General features: G+C 39.3%; 1 protein-coding gene across 1 annotated transcript; it reads right to left on the bottom strand.

The window, feature by feature from the left end:
- Positions 1 to 137: 137 nt before the first annotated feature.
- On the bottom strand, positions 138 to 27145 carry INPP5F (inositol polyphosphate-5-phosphatase F). Its single transcript, XM_010014373.1, has 19 exons — positions 27070 to 27145; positions 19766 to 19902; positions 19327 to 19455; positions 18384 to 18551; positions 17980 to 18036; positions 16214 to 16412; positions 14344 to 14523; positions 13886 to 13953; positions 13333 to 13457; positions 12124 to 12201; positions 11259 to 11379; positions 9129 to 9257; positions 7112 to 7229; positions 6548 to 6746; positions 5462 to 5533; positions 5297 to 5370; positions 3926 to 4054; positions 3137 to 3224; positions 138 to 1315 (listed from the first exon to the last, which is right to left on the bottom strand). Exons 4-19 carry the CDS (start codon positions 18489 to 18491, stop codon positions 181 to 183), a joined length of 2880 nt encoding a protein of 959 aa, XP_010012675.1. The 5' UTR covers positions 18492 to 18551; positions 19327 to 19455; positions 19766 to 19902; positions 27070 to 27145; the 3' UTR covers positions 138 to 180.
- Positions 27146 to 27365: the final 220 nt, after the last annotated feature.

Genomic DNA, 27365 nt, shown 5'->3' with positions numbered 1-27365 from the left:
GGAAGTCGGAAGCTTGGTCAGAACCAAATTCATTCACATCTCTCACTTCCTGTAAACAAGTTACCTGTATTATTGATCCCAGTATTCAGTAGCACTTCATTGCCACAGTGAGTCCTGATATCATTTGCTTTACTATTGTATTAAAAGCCACAACCAGAGGAGCACTTCCTAAAGGAGTAACTAGATTTGAATGATCCGCGTCTGGCACTGCGTGAACATTGCTCTCAGTTCTTTCTGTTTGATTTCATTGAGAGCTTCCTGTTCTGCAGGGCTCTTCTGGACCTTTGCCACAGCAAAGTTAATCCCTTGAGTCAATCCTGCCTGTGTGATGTTAGCAACCTGGACCATGGAACTGCGGATCTTGGCGAAAGGAGACACAGCTCTGCTGCTGCTGCTGTCAGCTGGAGAGGGAGTCGTGTGGAGTCCTGTCTCAGGGTTACCAGGTGCAGATCCTGGGCTCTTATGAGATCTGGTGAAGTCAGTCCCACCAACAGCTAAGAGCTGAGGATTTGGCTCAGAAGACTGTACATCCAACTTAGATGGCCTGGAAGGAGCATCTCCAATAGCTTCGGCCTTGGTTTCTGCTGCCTTAGATGCATTATTGCTGCTTTGATTTATGATGTGATGGGGCTCCTGAGAACCAGCCTCAGCCTCCAAAACATCGGACACCTTGTTTTGAGCATCGTGCACAAACCTCTGGCAGTACTCATCCATAGGTTTAGCAAACTCCATCTCCACGTTGTCAGCAGAAGGCATGGCTACGTCTTCACAGTCAGAGCGGTCACCCTGAGACACGTGGATCTCAGATGGAACGTGAATGCTGATGTTCATGTCAGTGCTGCTGATCGACTGGGAGCGGCTGCCCAACCGTGGGGCTGAGGCAATGATCCCACAGCTGGGCAGCACGTAGTCTGTCTGCCCTATGTTCTCCAGGGAGTCAGTCAGCTGGTTGTCCTCATCCGATTTAGAATTGGTCAGGAAGTCATCGGAGTGGAAGGAATCATTATCTGAACCTTCTGTATCAGACTCAGTGTGGACTTTAGCATCTACCACGGGGTTCTCCAGCGTTTCAAGGCTACTGTCTGATTTCCAAAGATTCACTTTCAAGTTTGGTTTTAAGAAATTGACTTTCACCTCAGGCTTGGTAAAGCTGCCCAACTTGCGGAGGTTGCTGATGTTCACATTGGATTTGGTTTGCTTCACTTTTTGATTGAGAGATGAGAACTTGCTCAGTAAATAGTTCTTGCCTTGGGCCAGGGACCCTCTGTTCCGAGACCGAATGCCAATGATGTCTTCATGAGGTTTACTGCTCTTCCTGGAAGAAAAAGAAGGAAATCTCTAATGCACAATCAAGGCAGTCTCATAAATAGCAAGTATTTACCATCTTCCAGTCTGTTTCCATAATGTAAGTGGATGTTTTCATTGAATCCCAGACTGGTTTGGGTTGGAAGGGACCCTAAAGCTCCTCCAGCTCCAACCCCTGCCCCGGGCAGGGACACCTTCCACTAGAGCAGGTTGCTCCAAGCCCCTGTGTCCAACCTGGCCTTGAACACTGCCAGGGATGGGGCAGCCACAGCTTCTCTGGGCACCCTGTGCCAGCGCCTCAGCACCCTCACAGGGAAGAGCTTCTGCCTCAGAGCTCATCTCAGTCTCCCCTCTGGCAGGTTCAAGCCATTCCCCTTGTCCTGTCCCTACATCCCTTGTCCAAAGCCCCTCTCCAGGTTTCCTGGAGCCCCTTTAGGCCCTGGAGCTGCTCTAAGGTGTCCCCTTCAGGAGCCTTCTCTTCTCCAGCTGCCCCAGCCCAGCTCTCTCAGCCTGGCTCCAGAGCAGAGCTGCTCCAGCCCTCGCAGCAGCTCCGGGGCCTCCTCTGGCCTCGCTCCAGCAGCTCCACATCCCTCTTGTGCTGTTCCCCAGAGCTGGATCAGGGCTACAGGGGGGGCTCCCCAGGGCACAGCAGAGGAGGAGAATCCCCTTCTTTGACCAACCATTTTGTCTACTACCTTATCCTTTCCTTACCTAATTGCACCCACGTAAGCTAATCAAATTCACAGCAAGAACAAAGGAGGGTTGACACAAATGGTAGCCAAACAAGGGGAAAAGCAAGCTTCTGCAGGCATTATTAGGTTTAGAGGAAATTGGATTTCAAGTCTGGATTTGTAACCCTGGCTTTGTACACACTGTACTCAGTAGACAGATATAGCAAATATTCAGTCTTCAGTAAAAGACCTGTAAAAAAGAGCAAGATTTTCTCGCTACACTTTTACTCAGCTGGGAAAAGCAGCTGAAATAGTAGCCCAATAATGAAATGAAAGTTACTGAAATATGTTCCTTAATAGTTTTTGGTTGACTATTTACAACTGTGCTACACATCTTGCAGTAGTTCATACAGTCTGCATTGGAAGGGTCCAGAATAATGCAAGAGATCACACTTGAACTGGTAAAACATGCTGAACTCCAGCTCGCCACCCACTTATTTCTATGCCACTGTCCTTTGTAAATTATTTCCTCACTGTAACACCCCATCAGTATTTGTGGATAAAGGTTACTTCTGTTTATTTATAGACAATTGAGTTATTAGTGAAAACCAAAAGGTTCTAGTAAGTATTTATCAAGTATTACTGTTTCATGTGCCCTCGTGTCTTACCAGGCTTGCAAAACAAGAACTTCTGTTCCCTTCTGACTAACACTGAGGAGTTCAGAAGTTTAACTTCAGCCATTTCCTTACACAAGACCTGTAATGTGATCTGGATTTGTTAAACACTCAACTGCAGTGGAATCCAAACGGATTTACCCTTCACAGCCTGTCTTCTTGCTACAGCAGCAGACATTAAGTTCAGATAAGAAAAATGAAATTTGACAAACTAATCATGATTTGCAGTATGTTATTTACATCTGGAAGTGTCTATTGACTATAAGCACACAAGTATAAAACAAGTGTTCTTGCTTATACTTCTAGGTAAGTACCTGCAGGCTGTTATCACTGGAAGCAGCACATGGAGAAATTAACTCCTAGCACAGTAGCTAAACATGAATGTTTCTTTTGGGCATCACATACATGGCTGTTACCACATACTGTTAGTCACTGAGAAGAGAGTGAAAGTAGGACACAGAAGATTCACATTATTTAAGTACTTACCTCTCCAGCTTCTTCTCAATAATGGGCACATCTAATCCCATCGCTTGCTTTGTGATTCTCAGCATTTCTGCGATGCACTGAAGAGTGTCTGAAACCCCAGTAGCAGCCTGTCAGACCCTTAATAAACCCCCAAAGCCCCATATTCCAAAAGTCCACAAAGAAGTAAGTCTGATATTAAGGTAATTAAGTTTGGATTTGTTGGTTGGGTTTTTTCTTTCACCCTACAAGTTGTAATTCTGATTTAAAGATTAAGTAAGCTTGGAGAATAGACTCTCCCTTAAGCTCTAAATACTGGGTGTAAGTGAATCACTGCCACGATTCATCATTTGTGGAAGGAAGAGAAGCAATTACACTTATTCTAATCCTTGCTGACAAAACCCAGTGCTCCAGGTAAGAAGTGGTATTTTTCCCTTATTAGGGTTCATTTAATTCACTTAAACAACAAGCAAGAACATTTTAAGACATTGATTTCACTAAAGAAATCAATTCCTTCCACTCTTTAGGAGCTAGTTTTGAGTTATTTAATCAGGCTTTGGAGCAGTAAAGATCTGGACATGGAAATGTCTCAATTCTAGAGAGACATGTTGCTTTAAATCTGTCTCTGAACCAATTTTCTTTGTATTAAAAGCCACGTACAGGGTTTTTGTGGATTCCCCTCCCCACACAACTGGATTATATTCAAATTCATCCTTTAGAAGTTATTCTAAGAGCAATGGAAAGTGTTTCCTAGAGCAACACTGGTATACTGAATACAATTCTAGGTATAAAGCTTTTACGTATGAAACAAACCTTTTCCATCTTCTTCTGGGCTGCGTACCACAGCTCTAAGAGTGTGAAAATAGCCACTCATTTCTTTGTATTTGTAGTGCAGCCTCATGCAAGAGAACTTGGGTTTGCCAAAAAGAGTAGGCTCAGGCCCTGAGAAATAAACCAGGAGGTTAAAAATCTTTAACCAAACACTGAAAGAGATATTGCAAAGACTGTACCTAAATGTAGGTGTTAACAGTCTTTCTCAGCATAAAATGCTTTGTGTTTCCTTTAGAGTAGGACAGACATTATGAATGAAAGATTTTCACAACAGCCAAACAATCACTTACAAAAAGCAATCAGACTCTCTGTATGTCTACTACATCAGCCTGATGGTTTCTTACAGATCACCCTTTCAAATAGTAGAAAAAGAAATTACACCTCTTACATCCTGTGTTTTAGGGTATGCTCCTGCAAGGATTAAAGGGAAAGCTAACAAGTTTTTACCAAATGGAAGTACTTCAACTCTTCAATGCACTGCATTATATCTATTTTTGGTTGGTTTCATAAGGTATTTGGTGTAGATGTTTCACCTATATTCTGTGCATCAGGTTGTATTACAGATCTCCACAATACACAGGGAGACACCTTTCCAATGAACTGTTAGAAACTGCACAGAGACAGTAAAAGTTACAGCAAGGAGATGATGAAATCACTACGTATGGTGTAATGGAGGAGTAAACTATCAAGGGAAGGGGGGCAAACACTGAGAGCCACAAAAATATCCCTCCATTCTCTCCAACTGGAATTGAACCTTTTTCATCTGTAGAGTCAGATACTGCATCTTTAATACTTTCAGCTTAAATTGCTGGATTTAGCCTGCAGATGTTATAGTCTTTAGCCAGTAAGTTAAACTGGCATAACAAGGTGATTTCATAACAGCACGTTTCTTATAAGACCTTGAGAAAGAAGAGTTTTAAAAAGCTATGAACCAGATCTGAAGTACAACTCAGAACCAGCCGCTGTATTTGGATCAAAGACAGAGTGCACTGGATGCACAAACCTGGGATTTATTCTAGAAGCTGATCAAATTATTACTGCCATTTGATCAATCATGACACCTGTTTTGATGAATCCATGGGTTTAAGAGTTTGAAAGAGGAAACTTTTAGAACCTCACCATTGATCAAAGCTTCTATTTCAAGCAGTAGCAAAGGACAGGACTGAGAGAGAACACAGGCTCAGCTCAACTCTGACATCTGTTATCAGCAAGAAAGCACCTTTCTAGCTGTGGTGGACCACACAGGATATACATTGAGGCTGGCTGTTTCAATACACGTGTAGGATGGTTTAACAAGTGCTCAAGCTGTTGTTAAGAGCATTCAATAAAGGTACCTGGTGACTACATTCTTACCTATTTCTATTCTTTCCAGAGCTTCAAGACTTAACCTTTGGTACTGATTCACCTTGTCGATTTCATCATCGTAACTAGGAAACAGAAGCAGAATTTAATGCTTTTACTACTCAAACAGAGCTACTAGAAATAAACTACACATAGTAAGACAAAGTGGTAACTTACTAGGCCACGTAGTAAGCAGAATTAGAAAGTAACAGCAGAACATCAACATCCTTATGAGTGGCATCAATGAGACTAAGGAAGGGGAAGAAGGAAGAGGAATGAATACAGAGAAGTTTATCTGCACAGCTGTAACCCATCCCCAGTGTATTTTAGGGACACTCGTATACTTGAGGGCACTTTACAACAAGAGGTTTCAATTATGGTATGGTAGCTATGTGATGCTGCTTCCTCTTCACAGCCGCTGAAAAACCAAGGCTTGTGAAGTGTCTCACCTAACAAGTTGTTAGGTGAGATCCACAGAATAAGTGTATCCACATAAGCAACACTCCCTCTTCAACCTGCAGTTACCCAATAGCTCAAATAGGTCAGCAGCAGGTCCAAAAATAAGTAGAAAACCCACAAGTTATTAAAAATGCTAACAGAGAAATGGAAAAATGTCTCTGACTCTGTTAAGGCGATGAGTGTGCTTTGAGCAGCTGTCATAACATCCTGCCTTGCTATTTTTAAATGCTGTACTGCAACCTGCTGAAGATCTAATCACTACCTTTGTTTTACAAGTTAGTGAACTCTGAACTTGATAAGGAGACTTAGGAGTGAAGTTAAAGAGTTCATGCTCACTACTCTCAATGAAGAGAAACCTAGGTTTTCCTCCCACTGACTCATTACACAAGAATTTAATCTGATCAGATGTGGCTTTGAAGTTACACTTTCCCTATAAAGCAATAAGGAACAACAGCTCCTAAACAGCCTCTTGGAGAGCTAAGGGTGGTTAGAAGTTCTCTTCATGGTGCCTACCACATTTTGGCAGTATTAACTGAATGCATGCATTTCCAGGTCATGTCTCAAAGCTAATTCAGGTAATTCCAGCATGTACCATTCTTATGGTACTTTGGGAAAAGTAAATGTTTAGAGAACCTTTACTTTTACAATTACAAGGATTCAATCCCTTTAAGAACTCTTGTCATTCTACAAAACTGCCCGTTTGTATTGTGTTAACTCATCAGCTACCAAAATCATTTAACATCAGTAGCATTTAACAGAGATGCCAGAGTAGCAGCTGAACAATTACGACTTTGTTCAACAAACCTTGGATCACAGTCAATAAGTGCCCATCCTCCATGGAATTTTTCATCATCTGGTAAAAGCAGTTTCATGTAGCTCTGCAAGAGCTGGCTGATCAATTCCTGATGGCTCCTCAGGTTCTCCTTGTGCAGGGCTTCATGCTCTTTCTCTTTTGTAAATATGGAGTAAAGATCCTCTGTCACAGGGATACCCTGCATCAGGTCTAAATGAAACCCACAAGATACCAAACAAGAGGCCAACAGTTAAAAGTCATACACACCAATAGTCTGTTGGTTACTTTGTAAATTCCTTCCCAGTGTTTCATAGCCGAAGATACTCTTGAGAAGTTGTTATTCTTTCTGAATAGGACGTTGCCTGAAACTGAGAACTCAGCAGGTGTAACACTATTTTCTCTCAGGGAAAATCAACAGTTAACTCACCATTTTAAGAAACACTTACTACATAAATTTACCTTTGTCTAAAGGTGAGGTGTTACAAGACAGTTAAAGCTGAAATGAAGTTAGGTGTAAATTCTACAGTGATTTTAACAAACTTTTCTAAATACCTTAGTGGAAACTGTGTTCTTACCTATGACTGCTTGCCTGTAAGCATCCCTGAAACGATTCAAGTAGTATCTGTTTGCAGAATTCACTCCGTCCTTCATTACCCCTGCCAGCTTTCTTTCACCAGTCCTTGTGAAGTCTCCCTGTCACACAGAACACGGGAGTCATGCACACATGCAGCTGGGAAGGAGCAGTCTCAGGGCAAAAGCTTTGGCATTCTGAAACTCAGGACTGAATAGATGACAGCTCAGAAGGTACGTTCAAGAAACTATTTCATATAGATGTTGCAAATACTGATTTTCAAAGAGCATCTAATTCTCATGGCATTGTTTGGCTCTGCTGAGAATCTTAGGCTTTTGACAGACATGATTCGACATGAAGTCCTAAGGGAAAACAGTAATCTGGTCATACATGCCAGCCAACATGAAGGCAAACTTTCAAGACATCTCTCACTGCAATGCTTGAGTACCTCAAGAAATTGTTATTCAGCCTTTAATGTAAAAGGAAGACATGATTCGACATGAAGTCCTAAGGGAAAACAGTAATCTGGTCATACATGCCAGCCAACATGAAGGCAGAACTTTGAAGACATCTCTCACTGCAATGCTTGAATACCTCAAGAAATTGTTATTCAGCCTTTAGCATAAAAGGAACACTACTGGAGCAACGGAGAGGACTGGAGCTACTGAAGAATGGTTTTCATCATCTCTGCTTCTGCTACCAAAACAAGCCAAGCATAACATTCTGAAGGAAAACAGCACATATGCTCATGAGCTCAGAAACAAGAGTTGCTAGACCACGGAAGGCTTAGAATTTGGTAATAAACAGCAGTTTTGGTAGTTGCACTTCATTAGAGGATTCTGTTGTCAGAGACCCTCTGAACACAGGCTCAGAGCAGTTCCAAAAGCCACGCCAACTTCTATGAAGATCATTTCAAGTGTGTTTCATTTTCAAATTAAAAGCAGCATCACAAACTGCATATAAATTTAATCCATGAACCTAAGGAGTGAGTAGAGAAATCTTCAAGCAGAATGGCTGAAAATTTAGATCTATAGAGTTCTATGATTCAGATTTAAATAGTCATAGTCCAGACAAGCACCCATGGCAGGGGGTTGGAACTAGATGATCTTAAGGTCCTTCCCAACCTTAACTATTCTATGATTCTGGGTTTTTATTACATTTTAAATATTAATGTATTAGACTAATCAAAGCTCAGTAGAGAGATTTAAGTGTCAGCATTTCCACTGTAAAGGCTTTTCCAATGCCAAATACCAGGAACACTAAAAATTGTTCCATCAGTGACAATGCACACAGAAAGTAGCCCAAATTCTATGACTCTTCAAAGCAGCAGGAGTGAACTCTAAAGATTAGTTTCATGACCGATTTCTGGTCTTGGTAGACAGACTGCACTACAGCTAATTAAGGAAAGTCTTTAGAAACCATAGCTAATTAATATCACCCTACTACCCACATACCCTGATCTTCAGTCCCCCAGAATATTTAAGTACTGTAACTGCTCAGAAGTACTATAATCGTGCTTAAATTTAAACAGAAGTAATGCTTAATATTGGTCTTAATCTCTTACCTCATAGAATGGTTTGGGATGGAAAGGACCTTAAGATCATCTAGTTCCAACCCCCTGCCATGGGTAGGGACACCTCACACCAGCCCACGCCTCCCAAGGCTCTGTCCAACCTGGCCTTGAACACTGCCAGGGATGGAGTGGTTACCACTTCTCTGGACAACCTGTTCCAGTGCCTCAGCACCCTCACAGTAAAGAACTTCTTCCTTATAACTAATCAGCTTCATATCTAGATGCAAAAATACAACCAGCACTGCCTGAACACCTGAGTCTTCTCCAACTCACAGTGAGTGTGATACAAAATATTCCTCTGTTGAAAAGTCTTATGTCTCTCTAAGACAAAACCATGCAGAATACTTGGTTAACTTTGTTATATACCCCAGAGTTCTCCATGGGACATAAAACCTGTACCATAAGGTACTACTCATCATCAGAGCACACCACACTCTTCACCCCTTACCTTTAATGCTGCTGTGCCAGCGTACTGCCTGCTTATGGCATCCCCGTTGTTTGCCCATATTATCTGGTAGATTCTATTGCATTTTACTGGCAAAGGCTGTTCTGGTGGCATCACACCCAGTTTTTTGAGCTGGAATTTGACAGACACATTAATGTAAGGTTCAAGATAAAAATCATTCTCAATAGCAGAGCTTGATAAAGACAGTGGAACACTGCCAAGCATTTCATTGTTAAATTTTACATGATCTGAAAAAGAAACCCATTCTGCTAATTTGTCAGATTAATTGTTAGCAATGGATCTCTAATTCATTGCTAAACATCGTATCACTGGATGCAGTAATATATTAATTATGAATGCAGGAGTTAATCTTCAAAAAGATTTGCTCAGGCAAAACAAGTTTACTCTAAATTACTCAAGATAGGAAATGTTTCTTTTCTCTCTATAGAGAGCTACCAAAAGAACAGACATAATATGGATAAACAAGTTAATGTCTTCTATTGCAAAGGCATTTGTGATCTCAAAGGTTTGAAAAATAAAGAAATGGAATCTCTTTCCAGTTACAAGGAAAAACACTCTGGAATCTTTCGCTTCTGGACACTAAAGCAACTGTAGCTGCTCCATCTTCAAATGTATTCCTCTCCCAAAATAAGCCTTAAAACAATTTCATATGTTGTGTTTGTTACTAATGCTTGTGCAGTTTGGACAGTTAGTGTTTCACACTAATACCAATACTAAGATATTTTACTCTTCAGAACAACCAGTACTTAAGTTTTTATCAAGATAAGGCTCAGGTACAATACAAACTTTACCAATTTAGTGTGTGTAAAAAGACTAAAGCAACACACACGTAACTGCAATGTAGTCACTAAACTGCAGGGATAACTTGAACTGAATCATAGGCAAACCTCAATTTACAGCCAATACAAAAAACTCTTTGCAAGAGCAAGATGGAAATTGATGTAAGTCTCTTGATTGACTCTGAAAGCCCTATCAAGTCTCCAGCTGGGAGAAAACAAGTCCTGTGGTTCCAAGGAAGTACAAAGGTAAGGTCCATGTGACCCTCAGTCTTCCACTTTATGTCAGTCATCTTCCAATGCTTCAGGCATTTCTCAGTTATGAATTGATTGTGAAGTACTGAAGCTATGAGAATGATGTAACACATCACAAGATAATACTATAGCCATGATTACTGAAGTCCTCTTCACAACAATCTATGCAACTCTTGAACTCTTGGAGCTTATATATATAGAAATCCTATTCTAAAATAACAACCATAGAATTGCTGGTCCCACCCCTTGTCCCTATTACTCTTTCTATATCAGGAACTCGAAAGCAGATGACAAACAGGAACTGCCAGATACAATGGTTGGAGCCATTCATTCTTCATCCTGTGAAGGACCCACTTCATTCTTTATCCTTCACTCCAAGAATAGACAGGTTTGCTCATTTTGGGCTGGGCTGTAACCAAGGCTTCAAAGTTTCACTTACAGTACTATTAAGTCTTCACAAGGGAAGATATCATCACTGAGCTTCTATATCAAAAGTAAATGGGAGTAAGGTAAAGAGGCAGAAGACTAAAGGAAGGACTCAGTCTGCTTGGAAATGCCTTCTCTATACCAGGAAAACTCTTCCAGAGCACAGTAGTCACAGCCACCTGGGATAATTACACCATGAATTATCTACTCCTCTACACACAGAAAAGACAGATAATCTCCCTACCTGCTGCACCACTTCAGAGCAGCTAAAGTAGCATCCCTCCTGCAGTGAGATTTTAGACCTTTAACATGTTGTTTGGGCCAGGGATTTATTGGGGGTGGAATGATGGTGTTTGCTTTCAAACTTTGCATTACTGTGTAACTTAAACTGACCAAACCAAAATAAGAATATTCTCTCCAAGAAGTGGACAGCAGTCATTTCCTCCCTGAAACAGGACATTGGGCATCACTGGTTTAGAATGATTTCAAGTTTAGTTGTACATACTATTTCCAGTTTCTCAGCTCTCCAAGTAGTTTGCAAAGATCCTTTGCAGCGGAGGTTACTTCAGCATTTTCAAACACACACATTTCCCTGTGAATAACAATGAAGTTCTGAGGTACTCAGAACTTGAAAAAGTACATTAGTTATACATGCCTGCTGTTCCATGACCACTCTTGCAATAGCAGCCTGCACAACATTGGTACGATCCAGACAGTCCATGCAGTTAACTCGAAAAATTCCTTCCTGTTTACAAATCACACCAGCTTGGTCAACCCTTGCAAGAGGAGAAAAATAGAGCAAAAGCATACTGAGACACTTAAAATCCAGTGTAATTTATCAGCTCCTACAAACAGCAGAAAACTTTACACATAGAGTACTATTTATAGTTGCATTCATCACCCCAGCCACACCCCACTCAATTAACTACTCTTGTTACCACCTATCCTCCTCTTTAGTCTATGCTAGGTATCCAAAGTACATCCTACTGGGGCCATAAACTTGATATATAATCAGATGCTGAATTCAATTCATACATATATAATATGAGCTTTCAAGAGATAAAGCATTTAATTTCAAAAAGACAGAAACCAACAATGATGACAGCAACATCTCACCCACAAAATACGTTAAACAGTAACAGTAATTGAAGACTGCAGCCATATTGACTACCAAAACGCATGAACTTTAATCATCAGAAACTAAAGGTGAAATGTGCCTATGCTTATCAATAGAAAGGTTGGCCTTCTAAGGGTTTGTGGGTCAAATACAAAGTGTTTTGTGCTAAATATAAGAAACTCTAGAAGTGTTAAACGCAGTAAGCCTCTGGCAGAATGCAGCATCTGAGAACTTTTGCTGTTACTTGTGTAGAACACCACTGCTTCAGACCACAGGAACTCTGACACAGGCTGGACATCAAGAAACATACCAGTTATGACAAAAATCAAGGCCTCTGAATATGTACTGGTTTATTTTTTAATACAAATACTTCATATTAGTCTAAAGCCAGTTAAGTACCTACCAGCACCACTTCATGTCAAGGATAATATCGTGAATGGCATCAGTCAGTGTTTGAACATTTTCAAACTTCATTCCTCGGCTAAAACACAGAATTTCACAGAAGTTAGTCTGGACTAGAGCAGTGATTTTTCCTTACTTGTAATGTTAACAAAGACAGTGTTTTGGCTAAGTGAGAGAGACAAGACACTCTCTCCTGCAATAAACTTTAAATAGTAGCCAATATTCTGGACTATTTTAAATCACAGTCCGATATCTAAATCAAGGGAAGAGAATAAGATGTTTATCCTCCCAAGAATTTGCATTCTTGAATGCTGTTTCCATAAGGAAGACACAGTGCACAGCTCTTCAGGTATGTGCAACATTCTGTTCTCATTTTAGGCACAGTCCCAACAAAAATAACCACTACAGATTTGAAACTGGGATGGCCTGCCCTGCTTTACCACTGATCCTACAGCAAAATCACCTACAGACATAATATTGCCTCCTCTCCCCACCCCACCAAGGGGTTTTCAGTATTGTTCTTGGTTCTCTCATGCTCACAGTGCAAAAAGAAACAGCCCTGGTCACTACAGCAGTTCTTAGGAGAAAAGCAAACAAACAAAAATGAAAGCTTATTTAAACAAAAGTATCAAATCAATTCAGGATGTCAACAGTCATCTAGAGAAACTATCTCAAAGGCCATCACTATTTTGAGGGGGTTTTTGCTTTTCCCTCCCCCTCTCAGACAATATCTAGTAATGACATACTTTTTCAGTCAGTAATGCTTTCCCAGGCCAGATGCAATCCCTAGATTAAGTCAGGAAACAAAGATTACAACAGTTTTTAGACCCCATATTAGCACACGAATGCAGCCTGCTTGAGGGAAGCATGAGAAATACATGCTTGTGTGATGGGTCACATGCTTGGGCATGTGAACACTGCATGAGACAATGCTAACATCAGAGTGGAGTTATTAAAATAGCAGCTATTTCTAATAGATTAAAGTCAAATCCAGTGTATGTTATAACAGAAAACCAGCATCAGGGTCCTGAAAGAAAGAACTCAAACTTGAACTTTTATAGTGATTTAGTTTACAAAATATATTTGTCCTATTTGAAAGCATTTCATGCAGAAATAGAAATCATAATAATAATGATGTTTCCCTCCCTTCTACTCTTCTCTCATGCTAATAAAAAAAGATGCAAAGTGACATTTTTAAAAGCTTTCTTACCAGTGCTCGTGGAAGTCAAACGAAACGTAGGTCAGATTTGCATTGTTGTACAGAAGAACCTGTTTAAGGTAAGCATCTCCAATGATCTTCTCTCTGCCCGTCTGATCCACCAGATTAATAATAACCTGTTCAGAAATTTCAATAATTAAACACTTGTCATCTGCTACAAGACTTGCTTAGATATATACCATGGCAGAACAAACAGCTCAAGAGTTAAAAGCAGTCTTACTGAAGTTACAATCGTGGCTAGGTCATACCCAAGATCAAATAAGCTCCAACAGCTACCTGCCTACCTGAGTTTTCTTACAGAGAAGCTATGAATTCACAAGACAAGTACACAAAGTTGGTCTTACATTTCTGTAAGTTATTGCTGGTTTTAGCAGTTACTTACAAGGATACTTGAAAGACTAGTAAAATTCAATTTATGTAGCGATCTTTCCATGTCAACAGCTTCTAAACCATAACACATCAGCAACAGGAAAAACAAACTAAAACCATAAACTTTGATCCCTTGCATTTTCATAAGAAGACTATTTTATCATGTAGAACTCACCTGCTTCTTGTAATTTTTCAGCTGTTCTTCAAAATGTGCACGAAAACAGGACACTGTTTCATTTTCACCTACAAGGCAGAGAGAAGTGTTAGACAGAAACAGCCTGTTGAGCAACAAGTCCTCTTTGAAGTATTAAATCATGCCTAAATCTATACTCCAAAAAACCCAAGACAACTTTGCTTAAAGTACTTAGACACACAACATAACCCATCGTATAGAATTACTTTTAAAGGTCTTTCATCAATTTGCTCAACTTCAACATTGTTACTCTACTACATTAGTGTGCAGGAAACACCATTCTTAAAACTTGCTTTACTTTGTAGTTAACTGGAGTCAAGTCATTACTGTTACTCCTGGCTTCTAGAAAGTGTCACTAAAAGGCTAGTGGTAAAACAATGCTCCAATGAGCCTATTTCTAAGGGAACTCTGATCTTTAGGTATTCCACTCAAATACTTACTCTTGTCCAGCCGGGGCCGTGGGTTATATCTATATCCAACTTGGCTCCAGAAAACAGGCACAGAGCCTCTTGTTTGTATAAATGAAAGAGTATGATTATGAACATGAATCAGTTGCTCCGTCTCAACATAATTTGCCACATTTCCATTTTTATCAACCCCTCTTCGCTTATACCGCATTCCTAGGAGGAATGAGAATGATCAATTCATATTTAAGTGTGAAACATTATTAACTTTTGTTACCACTTCTGATAACATAAGACAGTTCTAGCCAAAATCTATGATTTACGGTAAGAGTTACTCCTATTCAAGACATACGTTGACTAGATGGATAAAGTTTATTTACTGATATACTACGAGCAGCAGAAAGTAAGTTGACAGGGCAAGGCAATCTACTGGCACTATAGGGTTACAAATACATTTAGTCTACCCTAAAGGACACATTACTTCCTGTTCTGTCAAGTTTAGCAGTAAGTTTTACTTTAGATTCATGGAAAAACCCGAGCACTAAAGGCCACTTTTACTAACAGATGTTCTACTTCTCACAATAGGAGATCCCGCAAGTAGCCCAAGACAACTTGTATGTTCCACAAAAGGGGACTTCCCCACCTTGTTTTAACTTGTATAACTAATTCTAACTAATTCTGCACATTAAGAATAGATACTGCTCTTCCAAATACACAGGTTTTGCCTAGCCATCTCTGATCTGATCATTAAGCAGAACAGGTAGGTGTTTGCATTTCCTTTACTCAAAGGAGAGGACATCACTATTTCAGAATGGATGCAGGTGGTAGCAAGGGATGAGGAAGGAGTAAATAAAAAGGGTTGGAGAAAGACTCAAGGTCATGGTTTGCAGCATGGAAATTCAGTTCCACAGAATTGGAACACTTCTGGTCCAAGTCCTGAAGTAGCACCTGAACCTCAACAGCACTAGCTAAGGACTATGGGAGAGAAGGGAAGAGGTTAGAAACAGGAAAGCAAAAGAATGAGAAGTATCTATCATTGGGGCCTTTATAGGCTTACAAAACATCAAAGCTGTATTACAGCATTTAACCAGCAGAGGCTTTTAGGCTAAGGCATCAGACACCCTTTACTGATGTCTTGCCACCAATAATGGTTCTTCAGTGGGAACTGAATCTAAGGCATCCAAGTGAGCTGTGGTACAAGGCAAGTACCATATCAGGGTAAGCTCACCCGTTTATTTTTTCTTGGGCTTTTTTGACATGTTAAAAACATGACCATGGAGGAAAGGAGTTGGAAACAGTGGAGATTATTTTTTTACATCTGATAGACTGAAAAGGTCTAGAGTTAACAGAACCTACTAACTGTATGATTCAGTCTTCCTTTCTGTGCTCCTAAGGATAGGGAATAACTTGTTTGCCTTGCTGCTACTAGTACTGGTTCTTCTTTCACACCTTAGCCATACATAAACATCTCTTGGGACGGAAGTACTCACACACACATGCTTTTTCAAGTCTCTACTGAGCTGCTGTCATAGCCCACAAAGGAAGACCTTAGAAAATTTAACTCCTCCCGGCCTACTGAAATCATCAGGACTGTAGGCAAGGTCCTAATCAAGGTGTTCTCTGCAAAGACAGAACCTTATCTCACAACCATGACCTCCAAAGACGCAGTCAGTGCTCCAAAGGAAACTAGTGAAGCTCACTTAGTAACTGCTCTAAGTAACAGTTGTGTAGTGCTATATGCACTACAGCCTTTTCTTTTCCTCGTATGAGCAGGGAAGGCTGTAGCACATATTTTGTTAACAGCTGACTATCCACTGAACAGCACAGCATTCTATCAAGTTTTATTCTTTGCATCCCTCTCCAGCATTCAGGAACAATCCCAATACCTTGAACTATGTTTGCCTACCAGCTCGGTGCCGACTCCGGCGTGAAATAAGTGCCACCAGAAATGTTGGATGAACGTCATCTACACAAGTTGATTCCTGAAGAGGAGTTTCAGGACTGCTCTTATCATCATCAGAAGATTCACTGTAGTTTACTACAAGTTCTTCAATTTGCACAAATCCTTGTATGATGGGTATAATCCAGAAGTCCACTTCAGCACTCTGAAGGTTACAAAAAACATTTAAATTCCTGTTGGTTCTATGTTACCTACAATTATTCTGCCGTTTCTCATGTTCATAAACTGTTGCTTTGCATGCTTTTCATGTTTTAAGAAGTTTTTGCCATATCCTTGTCTTATTTCTGTAAGAGGTATTAGCATTTTCCTCCACTAGTCATAGGGCTTTAAGTCAGAAGGAAGAAAGAGAAAGCAAGTTAAGATTTTTCTGTGGAGATGAAGCAAGCTGAATCAAGGCAAGGCAAAAAGCCCTCCTCAACTCCCAGCTATCTAGGGACAGATGAAAACAATATTTAAACAATACTTAAAAGCTTATTTTCCAGTTTCCACAAAAGGAGTTTTCAATACAACTGTACATCTGATGTTTAAGCACATTAAAAACTTAAGCAGTAACTTCTCATGTCAAAGACAAGAGTAGTCAGTTCACATACAACAGGAAATATGAGTAATTTCTTATCTAGTTTCTGCTTTAAGGTAGTTTTACAACCTCTATGTGAACATACAGTACATTACATTTATACAGGTAGCTAAAAAGAGTGTAATGTTTTTACCCCATTTTCAGCAAAACATATTAGCATAAGCTTTATATGGGCCAACTTAGTATCCAAGCCACCTGGTTCAGGGCTCTGCACATTAGTGCTTTGTCACCCTAAAACCTCAGTTTCTTGAGCAGAATCAAGACCTGAATTCCCTTCTAATTCAGGGTTATCCCTTTATACCTTATAACATGAAAAATACAACTAGTTAAACTCCTGCATTACACACAGCTTCTCACAGGGCATCTAAGTTTACCCTGCTTTGACCACATAACCATTACAGTACGTAAAATTATTAATGAAAGAGATGCAGGGCATAAGCTAAGATGCCTTCTATCTAAAAGAACCCAAGACTTGGACTAAAGTGGCAAATAGTAGCTATTAACTCAGTCTTTTCTCTACAAGGTTAATTTAAAATGAAGTGAGACCATAAAATGAAAAGAGTGGTTGTTCTGTTTCTTTATGTGGTCATTAATCAGGAAAATGCTTTATCTGGATAGCTGTTCAGAAAAACTTGTTCTATGCTGTTGTTACATTGGTCTGCTCCTGTGTTCAAGGAGAAAAAACATTATTCTCCACTTAGGAAGACAAGAATTCTTGTCTCAAGAAAACTTTGGAATTCAGTTTCTTTCTTTTCTGAAGAAATCATCATCATCATCTCCTCCTCCTTACCAAGTTCAGTTCTGTCCAGGGATAATCCATTTCACAGATGAATACACCTTAAGTATTCAGGAATCAGCACAAACATATCACACCAAGTTATTCTACACTGCTTTATTGTACTAAAATGTTTAATTCAGTCGACGTTCACTCATTAGCAACTAGAGGGCTGCTGGAAGGTTGGCTGGGGGAAGGCAATGCCAGCTACTCAGCTTTAGAAGGCAGAGCCCTGATCCTGACCTGTCTGCCAAGCAGGTTTGTAAGTAAACTTCCGTGAAGCCTTAAGTAAACATTTCAACTAGAAGTATAAATAAAGGTTCTCATCATACACATGCTATTGTTTGGAATAAGACTCACATCAACGGAGATGAGATCTTCAATCATGTGCTTGTTCCAAAAGAATCTGTCATCAACCTATTTAAAGCAAAAAGGGCAGATTTTGCAGTATGTTGAGTAAGATTTGGCAATATATTTGGTAAAGACACCAGTGTTATTTACTACAACTGTACATACAAGTCTAGTGTTCACTACATTTGAACATAACAGCTCAGTTCAAGACATGCTGCTGGAGGCTTTTGTTTCATTTCCTTGCACTGAAGCAGGTTACAGGGCAAGATCTTCAGTTGTTGTAAATTATACCAGCAGAGAATGTAACCAGTCAAGTTTGGACCACATACGTCACTGAACACCACATCTCCTAAAAGAAGGAAAATAACCAAAACAAGATGACATCCACGCACCAATCCCAAACCATAACTTACTTTTCGCCACAGTGGTAAGTTGGTTTTCTCACACGCACTCTGCCTCTGCACAGAATTTGTTAGGTCATAGGTGAGGCTGTAGTAAAAGGAGTCTGAATCCATGAACATTTTGAACAACTCCTCCAATAATCTCTTCTCCAGCTTTTCTTTCTCTTTGCTTTCTTTAATCTGAAAGAAAAGTAATAGCTTTCTTTTATCTTTTGCTTTGAAAAAGACTCCAGCCATGCTGCTAAATGCCATTTCTAGCCTTGTAGAACAAACATTTTCCCATTGAGGAGCAGGATCTTAAAATTCCAAGCAGAGATGAACACAAGGGATGGCATCCCCAGAAATATCACGCTATTACTTTTAGCAGTTAAGGCATTCAAAGCACTCAAACTCCTGGAGCTTACATTCAAGTAGTAGGTTTTAATCTCAAGAGTTTAAGGAATACTGCATCTACCTGTTTTAATTGCAATAAATATTGTTTGGACTTTCTAATTCAAACCATTACTGTGTTTAAAGCATTTTGATAAGACTGAATGGTATTCTCTGAGGAATCAAATTTTGTCTCCAATTCTGTATTATAGGAGATGCTTATGCAGAGTGACTTTTATTGGTTTAGAAACTCACTAGAAGCTAATCCTGGTAAAATTTAAAAGTGCCTAAAAAAGCACTTTATTAGTAATTCTACCCAAATTATATAATTACAAAATGGGGTGGGGGGGGGGAGGGGGGGGGGCGGCATGTTATTTTTTGTTGAGGCTGTTCTTATAGTTCATAAAGAGCCACAGTTAAATTACCAAAATTCATTTGGACTTCAAGACAGAGTAGCTGCACATTCTGCAGTTTTCCCACTACTTCTCTTTTTAGGTCTTAGTGCTCCGTTTGATCATCCACCACAACCTCTGAATTATCAACTAAACATTTGGAAAAGAAACAATAGAACAGTAGAAAGCTTTACCTTCTTTTTATTTGGAGCAGAAACATTTGATTTAATTTGAGTAAGAGTCTTCAGCAGAAACTTTGTGTCATCTGGGGACTGGGTAATCTTCTCTGGCTTGTTTATCCCAAAATGGTGCTTTTTACAAAGCTAAATAATGATATTGAATTAAAGCCAATACTTTAATATTCTTTTAAAAGTTCAAGGAAATTTTAATTAAAGTCTATAAAATAAGACTGTAATATCCACAATCCTAGGGCAGACACTTGGAAATACAGGGAGAACATTCAGATTTTCATCTTCAGTGTAATCAATAAAATGGTATTTAAAAAGCACAGAGTGTTTAAAATGTCTGCATATATCAAGTGATAATAGGCATTTGTTTAACTATCATATCCTGCATTTAAGTTTCATTGAAGTAGAAGGGGGAAGAGTCAGAGTTCATGGAAGACAGTCATACCTCTAATTCCAGATCCTGAGGTTCTGTTTCAGAAAGTGGAATCACTGCAATCTTTGTTATTTTGCAAACCTCATGGTCTCCTGGAAGTTTGCCAATCAGTGCTTTCTGACGAATTAAAAGTAGCCACCATGGTAAATCTGGGAAAAAAAGATTAGTAAATGCTTTGATTTGTCTTGTCAGGCATTTTGATTAGTTTGACAGAAGCTTCTCCCCAGTGTAAAACTCCTGCCAGGAACCATTTAAGTAGAAAATTCCAGTGAATGATGATTGACTATTGCTATGTGTTGTTATGCATTGCAGTAAAAATACACTAAAAATACTTATTCAGTCTCTAATATAATAAGGAGAGAAACTATTTCATAGACTTACTCTTTGGAGGTAAAGTTAGCACTGCTTCATCTATCGCAGTTAAGCAATCCCTAAGATGATGCATACTCCCACCAATGTCACTAATGGCAGTACAATTTGAAAAGTATAGCTAGAACTCAACAGCTAAGATTTCCCCTTTGTACCTTCTGTTGTGTACAAAGCAGCAAACAACACAGACATAGGTAACATCTGATTACAAGATTCATGAGTTAAAAAACATGGTGAGTAAACATGGACTATATGATAAAGCAGCTCACGTATGTTTAAAGCTTCACAACATCATTCCTGAAGTATACACATCAAAGTGGCAGGCTTTTCAAAGTCATAATACATGACACGATCTACTCTCATAAGTGTGGAAGCATATTAAATGGCAGGCTTTTAATGCCTGTATATGATCTTAAGGTCCTTTCCAACCCTGACTGTTCTATGATTCTGTGATTAATGAAGATATTGCTAACAGGTACTGGCACATACACATTCAATCTGACACATTTGCAATTCCAGACTTCAACACTTTAAAGAGACAGGGGAACAAAACAACAGACATTCCCACTCGTTGCTGAACAGCGTCTGGACATGAGCTTCCTAGATTTTAATCCCTTGGTTAGATCAGTAGCATGCTGGGCTTTTATGAGTCAAAAGTTAAAGTTCTGTTAAGAGAGATGGAAAAGGCACAGAAAGTCTTAGAGACACACATATACACTATTTCTCCCAGCTGAGAAGCAACCAACTGAGTTTAACTGAAGAGGTCATATACAGGCATTATATGCTATGACAGACTTAAATAAGCTTCCACACATATGACAGCAGATTGTGTCATGTATTATGCCTTTGAATACAATATATGACCTTTGAAGAGCCTATTTAGAGGCTCTATAGCAAATACATCTGTTTTCCTTGCTTGGTAAATTCTAAATGGTATTTTATCTTCTGAGAGCTCAAGAAAAACCCAGAATAACTTCTTTGAAGCCAGACAGACCCAGATTTGTTCTTTCCCAGAATTTCCAATATAGTTTCAAAAGATGATTAAAGCTCCAGCATATTTGTAAGCATCCTTCCAATAACTACAATTAAAAAACATCTTGAACGACTTAACCCAAAATTGACAAGATATGTATAAGCAGCAGTTTCTTCTACCTAAAGAAAATATATAATCATTGTAAATAGACTACTGTGTAGTATGAGACTCCTTTCTTTGATTTGATATTACTATCTTTAGAAAAGGGATGTGCTTATGTTGGGTACTAAGAAGCCTTTAAAAATTACAGATCCTCCTAACTTCAAATGTGCTGTGAGAAGCAGAGGCTGCCCCCCATAAAGGGAGCAGGAAAAGGGAAATGGAAGACATGCACCACTCATTTAATGTATGTGATCTTCTAAAGAGACTGCTGCACTACTTCCTGAACATGCTATGAGAACCATTATCTCTCTAGTATCACAGAGACAAGTCAGGTTGGAAGGGATCTCAGGATGTCACCTTGCTCAGTCAGGGTCAGCTCTCAGGTTGGACCAGGCTACTCAAAGCTGTGACATGAGTCTCCTAAAATGCTGGTCAAAGGATAACAAATAAGGACAAGAGAGTGACAGCAAATGTCAGCAAGACAGGTATCCTTGCTGACAGCAGGAGCCAGAACAGCTTTTCTCTACAGGTACAGGCAACAGGACTTGAAGAACACCTGCCTTTGCCTCCAGCATTCCACCTAGCAACTATGGGGAAAAGGTGGAAAAAAGAAAAAGGAATCTGAGGAAAACAGAGCAGATTCTATGCAACAGTGAGAAGAGCAACAAGCAGGTAAGAAAAACCTTTTTAATAGGGGAAATTGCTGCCAAAACCCACAGCAACAGATGATTACTACTGTTTCACTGAAAATGAAGGTTTACCATATTGCTTTCCAGTAGGCAAAACCAAGTCTCTGGAAACCCAGGGCAACCCAAGCTTAATAGAAAGGTGGTACAATAGGGCATCCAGACAGCTATTCCTGTTGGGCTATTCCTAGTCCTATCATCTCATCTATTTCCACCTACAGAAGGTTAGCTACACTACTTACTCCTACGAGAAGATCACCAGTGTATGTCAACAAATAAAACAGATACTCTCTTAAGAAAGGATACCATCCAGAGCTCCAGTCAAATAATCAATATGATTCCATTGCATTAAAAAGTATAATGCAAAGGCATTTTAAGCAAATCCACTTTAGTGAAAACTGGCAAAGAAAAAGCCTCTGGCTACTCTTCAGTTTACCTCATATTAACGAACCCTGGTACCACCAGTAAACAAGAACGTAAGAGCTTAATACAGCCGAGTGAGTTCTGTAGCCTTTTATCCTTTTCAAAAGTGAACTCAAAGTCATCTTGGTGTACACTTCAAAACTTCATTTGTATTATAGCCAGAGCCACAGAACACTGAAAGAAAACAGGAATTCCCCTGTGGATCAAAAGAGAACAGTCAGGAAGTAATTATGCAGATAAAGTATGCCCTGAAGTGAAAGCTTCAACAACAGTCATAGAAGCAGCATATTATAATTGCCAGCAATATCTGAATAACTGAATCCCTAAATAGAGTGTGTGCTTCTGCAGTTAAAAAACCCACACTAGTTCCATAGAATAGCTTTAAAACAAACAAAAATAGTAGTTATTGTCCACTCAGTGTGGGACGTATGGTATGTACAGGAGAACAACACTACAGCTATATGTCATTCCAGAAAAGTGCGTGCTTTAAATCATCTCTTAAGACCTATTGTTCACTTTTAGTGTTTTTAGTGTTTTATGAACAGATGACAGTGAATGATTTAAAGTACTATATCTAAAGTAAGTTATTCCCTCCCATTCCTCACTAAAACAGGAACCTAACTCCTCTTCTGCTTCAATGCTGTCAGCACACCACTGCTGTTTTTCTCTAACACTTCCCAAACAACCTAGGATTTAGCTTTCCCAAATGCTTTGGCAGCAGCTTTTCTTAAACTCTGCTTAAGTTGACTATAAATGCTGCTTTTTGCAAGTATTTTGATTTTAGCCAAGAAATTCCATGCTACCATTTTCTTACTTTTTGTTACTCTAGTAACTTAGAAATTAGCTGCATGCAAAAAGATCATTTTGAGTTGTTGACCAGATGAAGTTTGAAATGGAGCAGTTACATCTCACTGAAGATACTTGAGATGCTGAACCACCACTCTTTGTTTCTATCAAGATTTAAAGGCATGCTAACAAAAAAAGCTTTCCTTTCCTGGGGATAAGGAAGGAGGAACTCCACTTCCCTTCCCTTTTCTGAGTCTACGGAACCTTGCCAGCAGCATTTCATCTGGGTCTTAATTAACCAGCACTGGAAAAGCACACCAAATTGATACAAGTACAGACATTAAACTGCACAGCAGCATGTTTTGTCCAAGAAATACAGAAAACATGTGGTGGCAATGAATGAGTTAAGTGGAAGTTGCTGGAACTGGTTAAGAGATCCAGCTTTAGTTATAGTTAGATATACAGTACTAACTCTGGGCATATGCTAGGACTACAATGTTTGGTCAACCTGCTAAGTAGTCTCCAATCAAAAGTGATTCAATTTCAAGCTACCAGAACCATTTTAGTGGACTTAAGTATCTACTTCTCATTCTAATAACAAAATGAAACCACCTCTTTAGTTCTGTATTGGGATTTTGATGAAATGAAATTGAGTGGCTATACTTACATTTGTAAGTACTTACATTAACTAAATTGCAAAACAAAATTGACATTCTATTAAGGAGACACTGTTGATGCAAGAAATGTGCTTGCCTCTGTACGGGAAGATCAAGCAGAGACAATTTTAACTGTGCATCTGTACCAAGAACACGTGCAATGCTCTGTCTCAGTAACATATCGCCACAACACATCCTAAAATGCTTTTTATTCTATTGCCATTTTTACTCCACATTTTCCTACAAGTCATCTTGGGATGAGCCAGAAAAAGGTAAGAGGCCATAACCTTACATTCTGATATTCAGTTAAGGTTTTGTTGTTTAGGTTCCCTCCCTTTTTCTCCAAAGCATCTTAATGTTTAAGAAAATTCAGTACTAAGGAAGAACCAGATGATCTATTAAGTAGATTTTAACCTCCAATGTGAGTGTACGGTTATGTCCAGACATACAACTGACCTTCTCAAAGCAAAAATTCTTTAAAGAATTAAAAAATAAACCATGTGATATTGGCTGGCTGATTTCTATGAGACTGCTTCCCTGCCACAGCAGCTTTCCTACAAATTCTGCTGTACTAGGCCAGCAATACAACCAGCAAGATTAAAATTAAATTAAATCCCATCCCTAGTTACAGCAATTTGGCAAGGGTAATTCAAAACAAAATTAAGGAGAGACCAAGAATGACTACAGGACATTTCAAGGACATTTTAGGGCTACTCCAGCATTGCTGCATTAAGCAAATCTTTCAAGAACATATAAGGATCTATACCCAAGACATTAAAGTGCACACAAGCTTAGTGATAGCTTTATAGTGTACTGATAGCAACTTGAATACTTAAAAAGGTATTGAAAGTTTCTAACATTAGTCAGTATGTGCTAAGCATTTTTAAGACACACCAGCACTTTCTTCCAGCAATAGCTAATAACAAGTTTCTGAGCAGGGCAAGCCCATACAGGACTCTAGTTAGCCAAAAGAGCTTAAGTTTTCTGATCCTTACAATCTGAGGGCAGGAGAGAAGAAATCAGAGCACCAGTTCTGTCTCAGATCATCTCTGGGGAAAAAAGTATTTCTCCAGCTCTATGTTAAATATTTATACAACTTCTGCTGATAAAGTTTCCAGGTGACAAAGATTGATAGAAGAATAAGTAATGAAGACAGGTTACTGTTACAGTGTGCTAGATGATTCAGCTACAGGATTACATAAAACTACACTTGAATCTGATCAAATGAGAGTTTGTCAGAAATTACAGATTTCAAAAGACCTTTGACAAACATCTCAGCCCTCTTATTTTGGCTGCAGCCCACTGGAGGACACTGATCATCTGTTAACAAATTCAAGGGAGCAGTAGTTCTCCACAGAAGAGTAAGGATAAATAGGTGGAGACTGTATCTTCCTTCAGACATTTAATGGTAGAAAATAAATGTCTGTTTACAGGAGAGATGCATCACTAAATGTCAGAATATCTACAACAAGAAGGGTAGTCTATGAACAGTTTGTGATTATGTCACCTGAACAAGGCAGAGAGGAAGCAAAATGTTTCCACTGGCCTAAGCAGCAACTGAATGGAGTGCTTGGCTGAGCAAAATTGATTCAGCAGCTCTATAGGACATGTGGAAAGACAACCAGGCTTATTACCTGATAATTTACTTGACAACAGCAAGCTGGCACTTGTTGAAGTATCACATGCTGAGGAAAGTTCTAACTCAGCTTTCATAAGCAGAGGAAGTGTCTCACAGTAAGCACACATGCAAGGCTATTTGGTTGCCATAACATACTTGACCTTCCAGAAAGGATTTGATAAGGTCTTCCCCTTCAAAGGCTTTTATACTGGACTCCCTAGAGAGAGGAGGGGGAGGCCACTGTGTTTTGAAAAAAGGCAAAAAAACATGCTAAAAACAATCACTGAGCATTTTCCCACAGCAGAAATAAGTCATTACTGGAGTTTAGCCATCATTCATCACGAACAGCACATGCTGAACAGTACAGAGAACCTGGATGGGCAAAACAGAAAGTGAGATCGCAGAGTCTGAATCACTTCACATCATCAGATCTGACAAAGGATGTCTGCATAGGTCTGCAGAATGAGCACAGACAGAAATATCCAGCAAAATTCAAAGAAGATGAAGTGATGCAGCTGGAAGAGGACATGATTCTACACTTTATGAAGAGATGGCTTCTCAACTAATACTCTCAGAAAAAAGACCTAGAGGTTACAGTAACTATGCAGCCAAGCATTTCCCAGAACTAGATCTGTCATAAGCTCATGCAGTGGTATACCAGTCCCTGTTTTCCTTCCTCCCCTAACACTAGTATGCCACTGCCATCTTGATTAATCTGTTTCTATTCAACAGACCAAACATCTGATCCATTTCAGCATTTAATCCATCCTGCTAACCTGGAACACGCTTGAAACTTTACCTGTATTGATCATATTGCCAGGCACTACTTTAAATGCACGGTCTAAGCATTCACAAAAAGAACAGCACACAGTAAATGAAGCAGAGTTTATGGCTGGCTTTCCTACCTGTCAGTAAATAGATATCCAGAGCTCTACTGGCAGAAGAATCTTTATAGACAAAGCTGGTATGTATCAAAATAAATATTTGCTATAGCTACAGGACTTTGTAGGTGACTACAGCTAAAAGAGCACTGACCTTATTTCACAGCAAAAAGTTACTAGTATCAGTTAGAGATATTAACATTAAATCACAATGCATTCTACTTCTGCTTTCACTTCATAGCTATGTCTTATGTTTAACTACAAATAAATTTAAGTGTTCCTTTTACTTTCAAATAGGCGCTTGCCAAGAGAGTAATTATTCTTCAGGTTTTCATACAGCATTGAGAATTCAAGCCTTATACATGAAAACTTCCATCATTAGTTTTTGCACTGTACCATAGGAGAACAGACATCTGCTTGAAAGGATTATTCAAAAAGGGGCAGGAGTTTTACATCTTCACACGGAGCCTCAGAAAGAACTTCAAACACAGATTTCTACTCTGTGAATGCAGCTCTCCAGTTTTACAAGGCAGTGACAAACCAAAATACATACACTGCAAAGTGGAGGGTATTTGCATCTGCAACTATAATACAATCACTTCAACAAGTTCACATAGTTGGGGAATAATCCTCCATTGCAAAGGCCACCACATAATGGCATTTGAGCTACGTAGTATTATTCATAGTATCACTGACTTCAAAACAAAGTGCATTAGCAGTGTAAGAAAAATATGCAATAAAAAAGCAGCATGAACCACCTACCTGTATGAAGCTGAACTTTACCGATGACTCCCTCTACCAGGCCCAGGCAGATGGGATTCCAAGCCAAAAGAAGATCAGTGGCTACAGAAAAAGAATGAAGTTTCTTTAAAGTAAACTCAACAGGACAGATAAGCCAGTGATGGTCGTTCTCTCCACTTCCCCCACCTTAGAGGGTAGAATAAACACCAGGATTCTTGCAATAAGACACATATACTGTCCAATTGCATCTTGTTACCAAGTAACTATGACCAAACTACTAAGTTCCTAACTAATTTAATAAATATTAATTTAAAGCC

This window comes from Nestor notabilis, unplaced genomic scaffold (genome assembly GCF_000696875.1).
Source record: "Nestor notabilis isolate BGI_N333 unplaced genomic scaffold, ASM69687v1 scaffold1990, whole genome shotgun sequence".
In the NCBI taxonomy this organism is placed as follows: domain Eukaryota; kingdom Metazoa; phylum Chordata; class Aves; order Psittaciformes; family Psittacidae; genus Nestor; species Nestor notabilis.
Note: the sequence above shows the minus strand (reverse complement) of the source record. Positions and strands in the feature narration are given on the sequence as shown.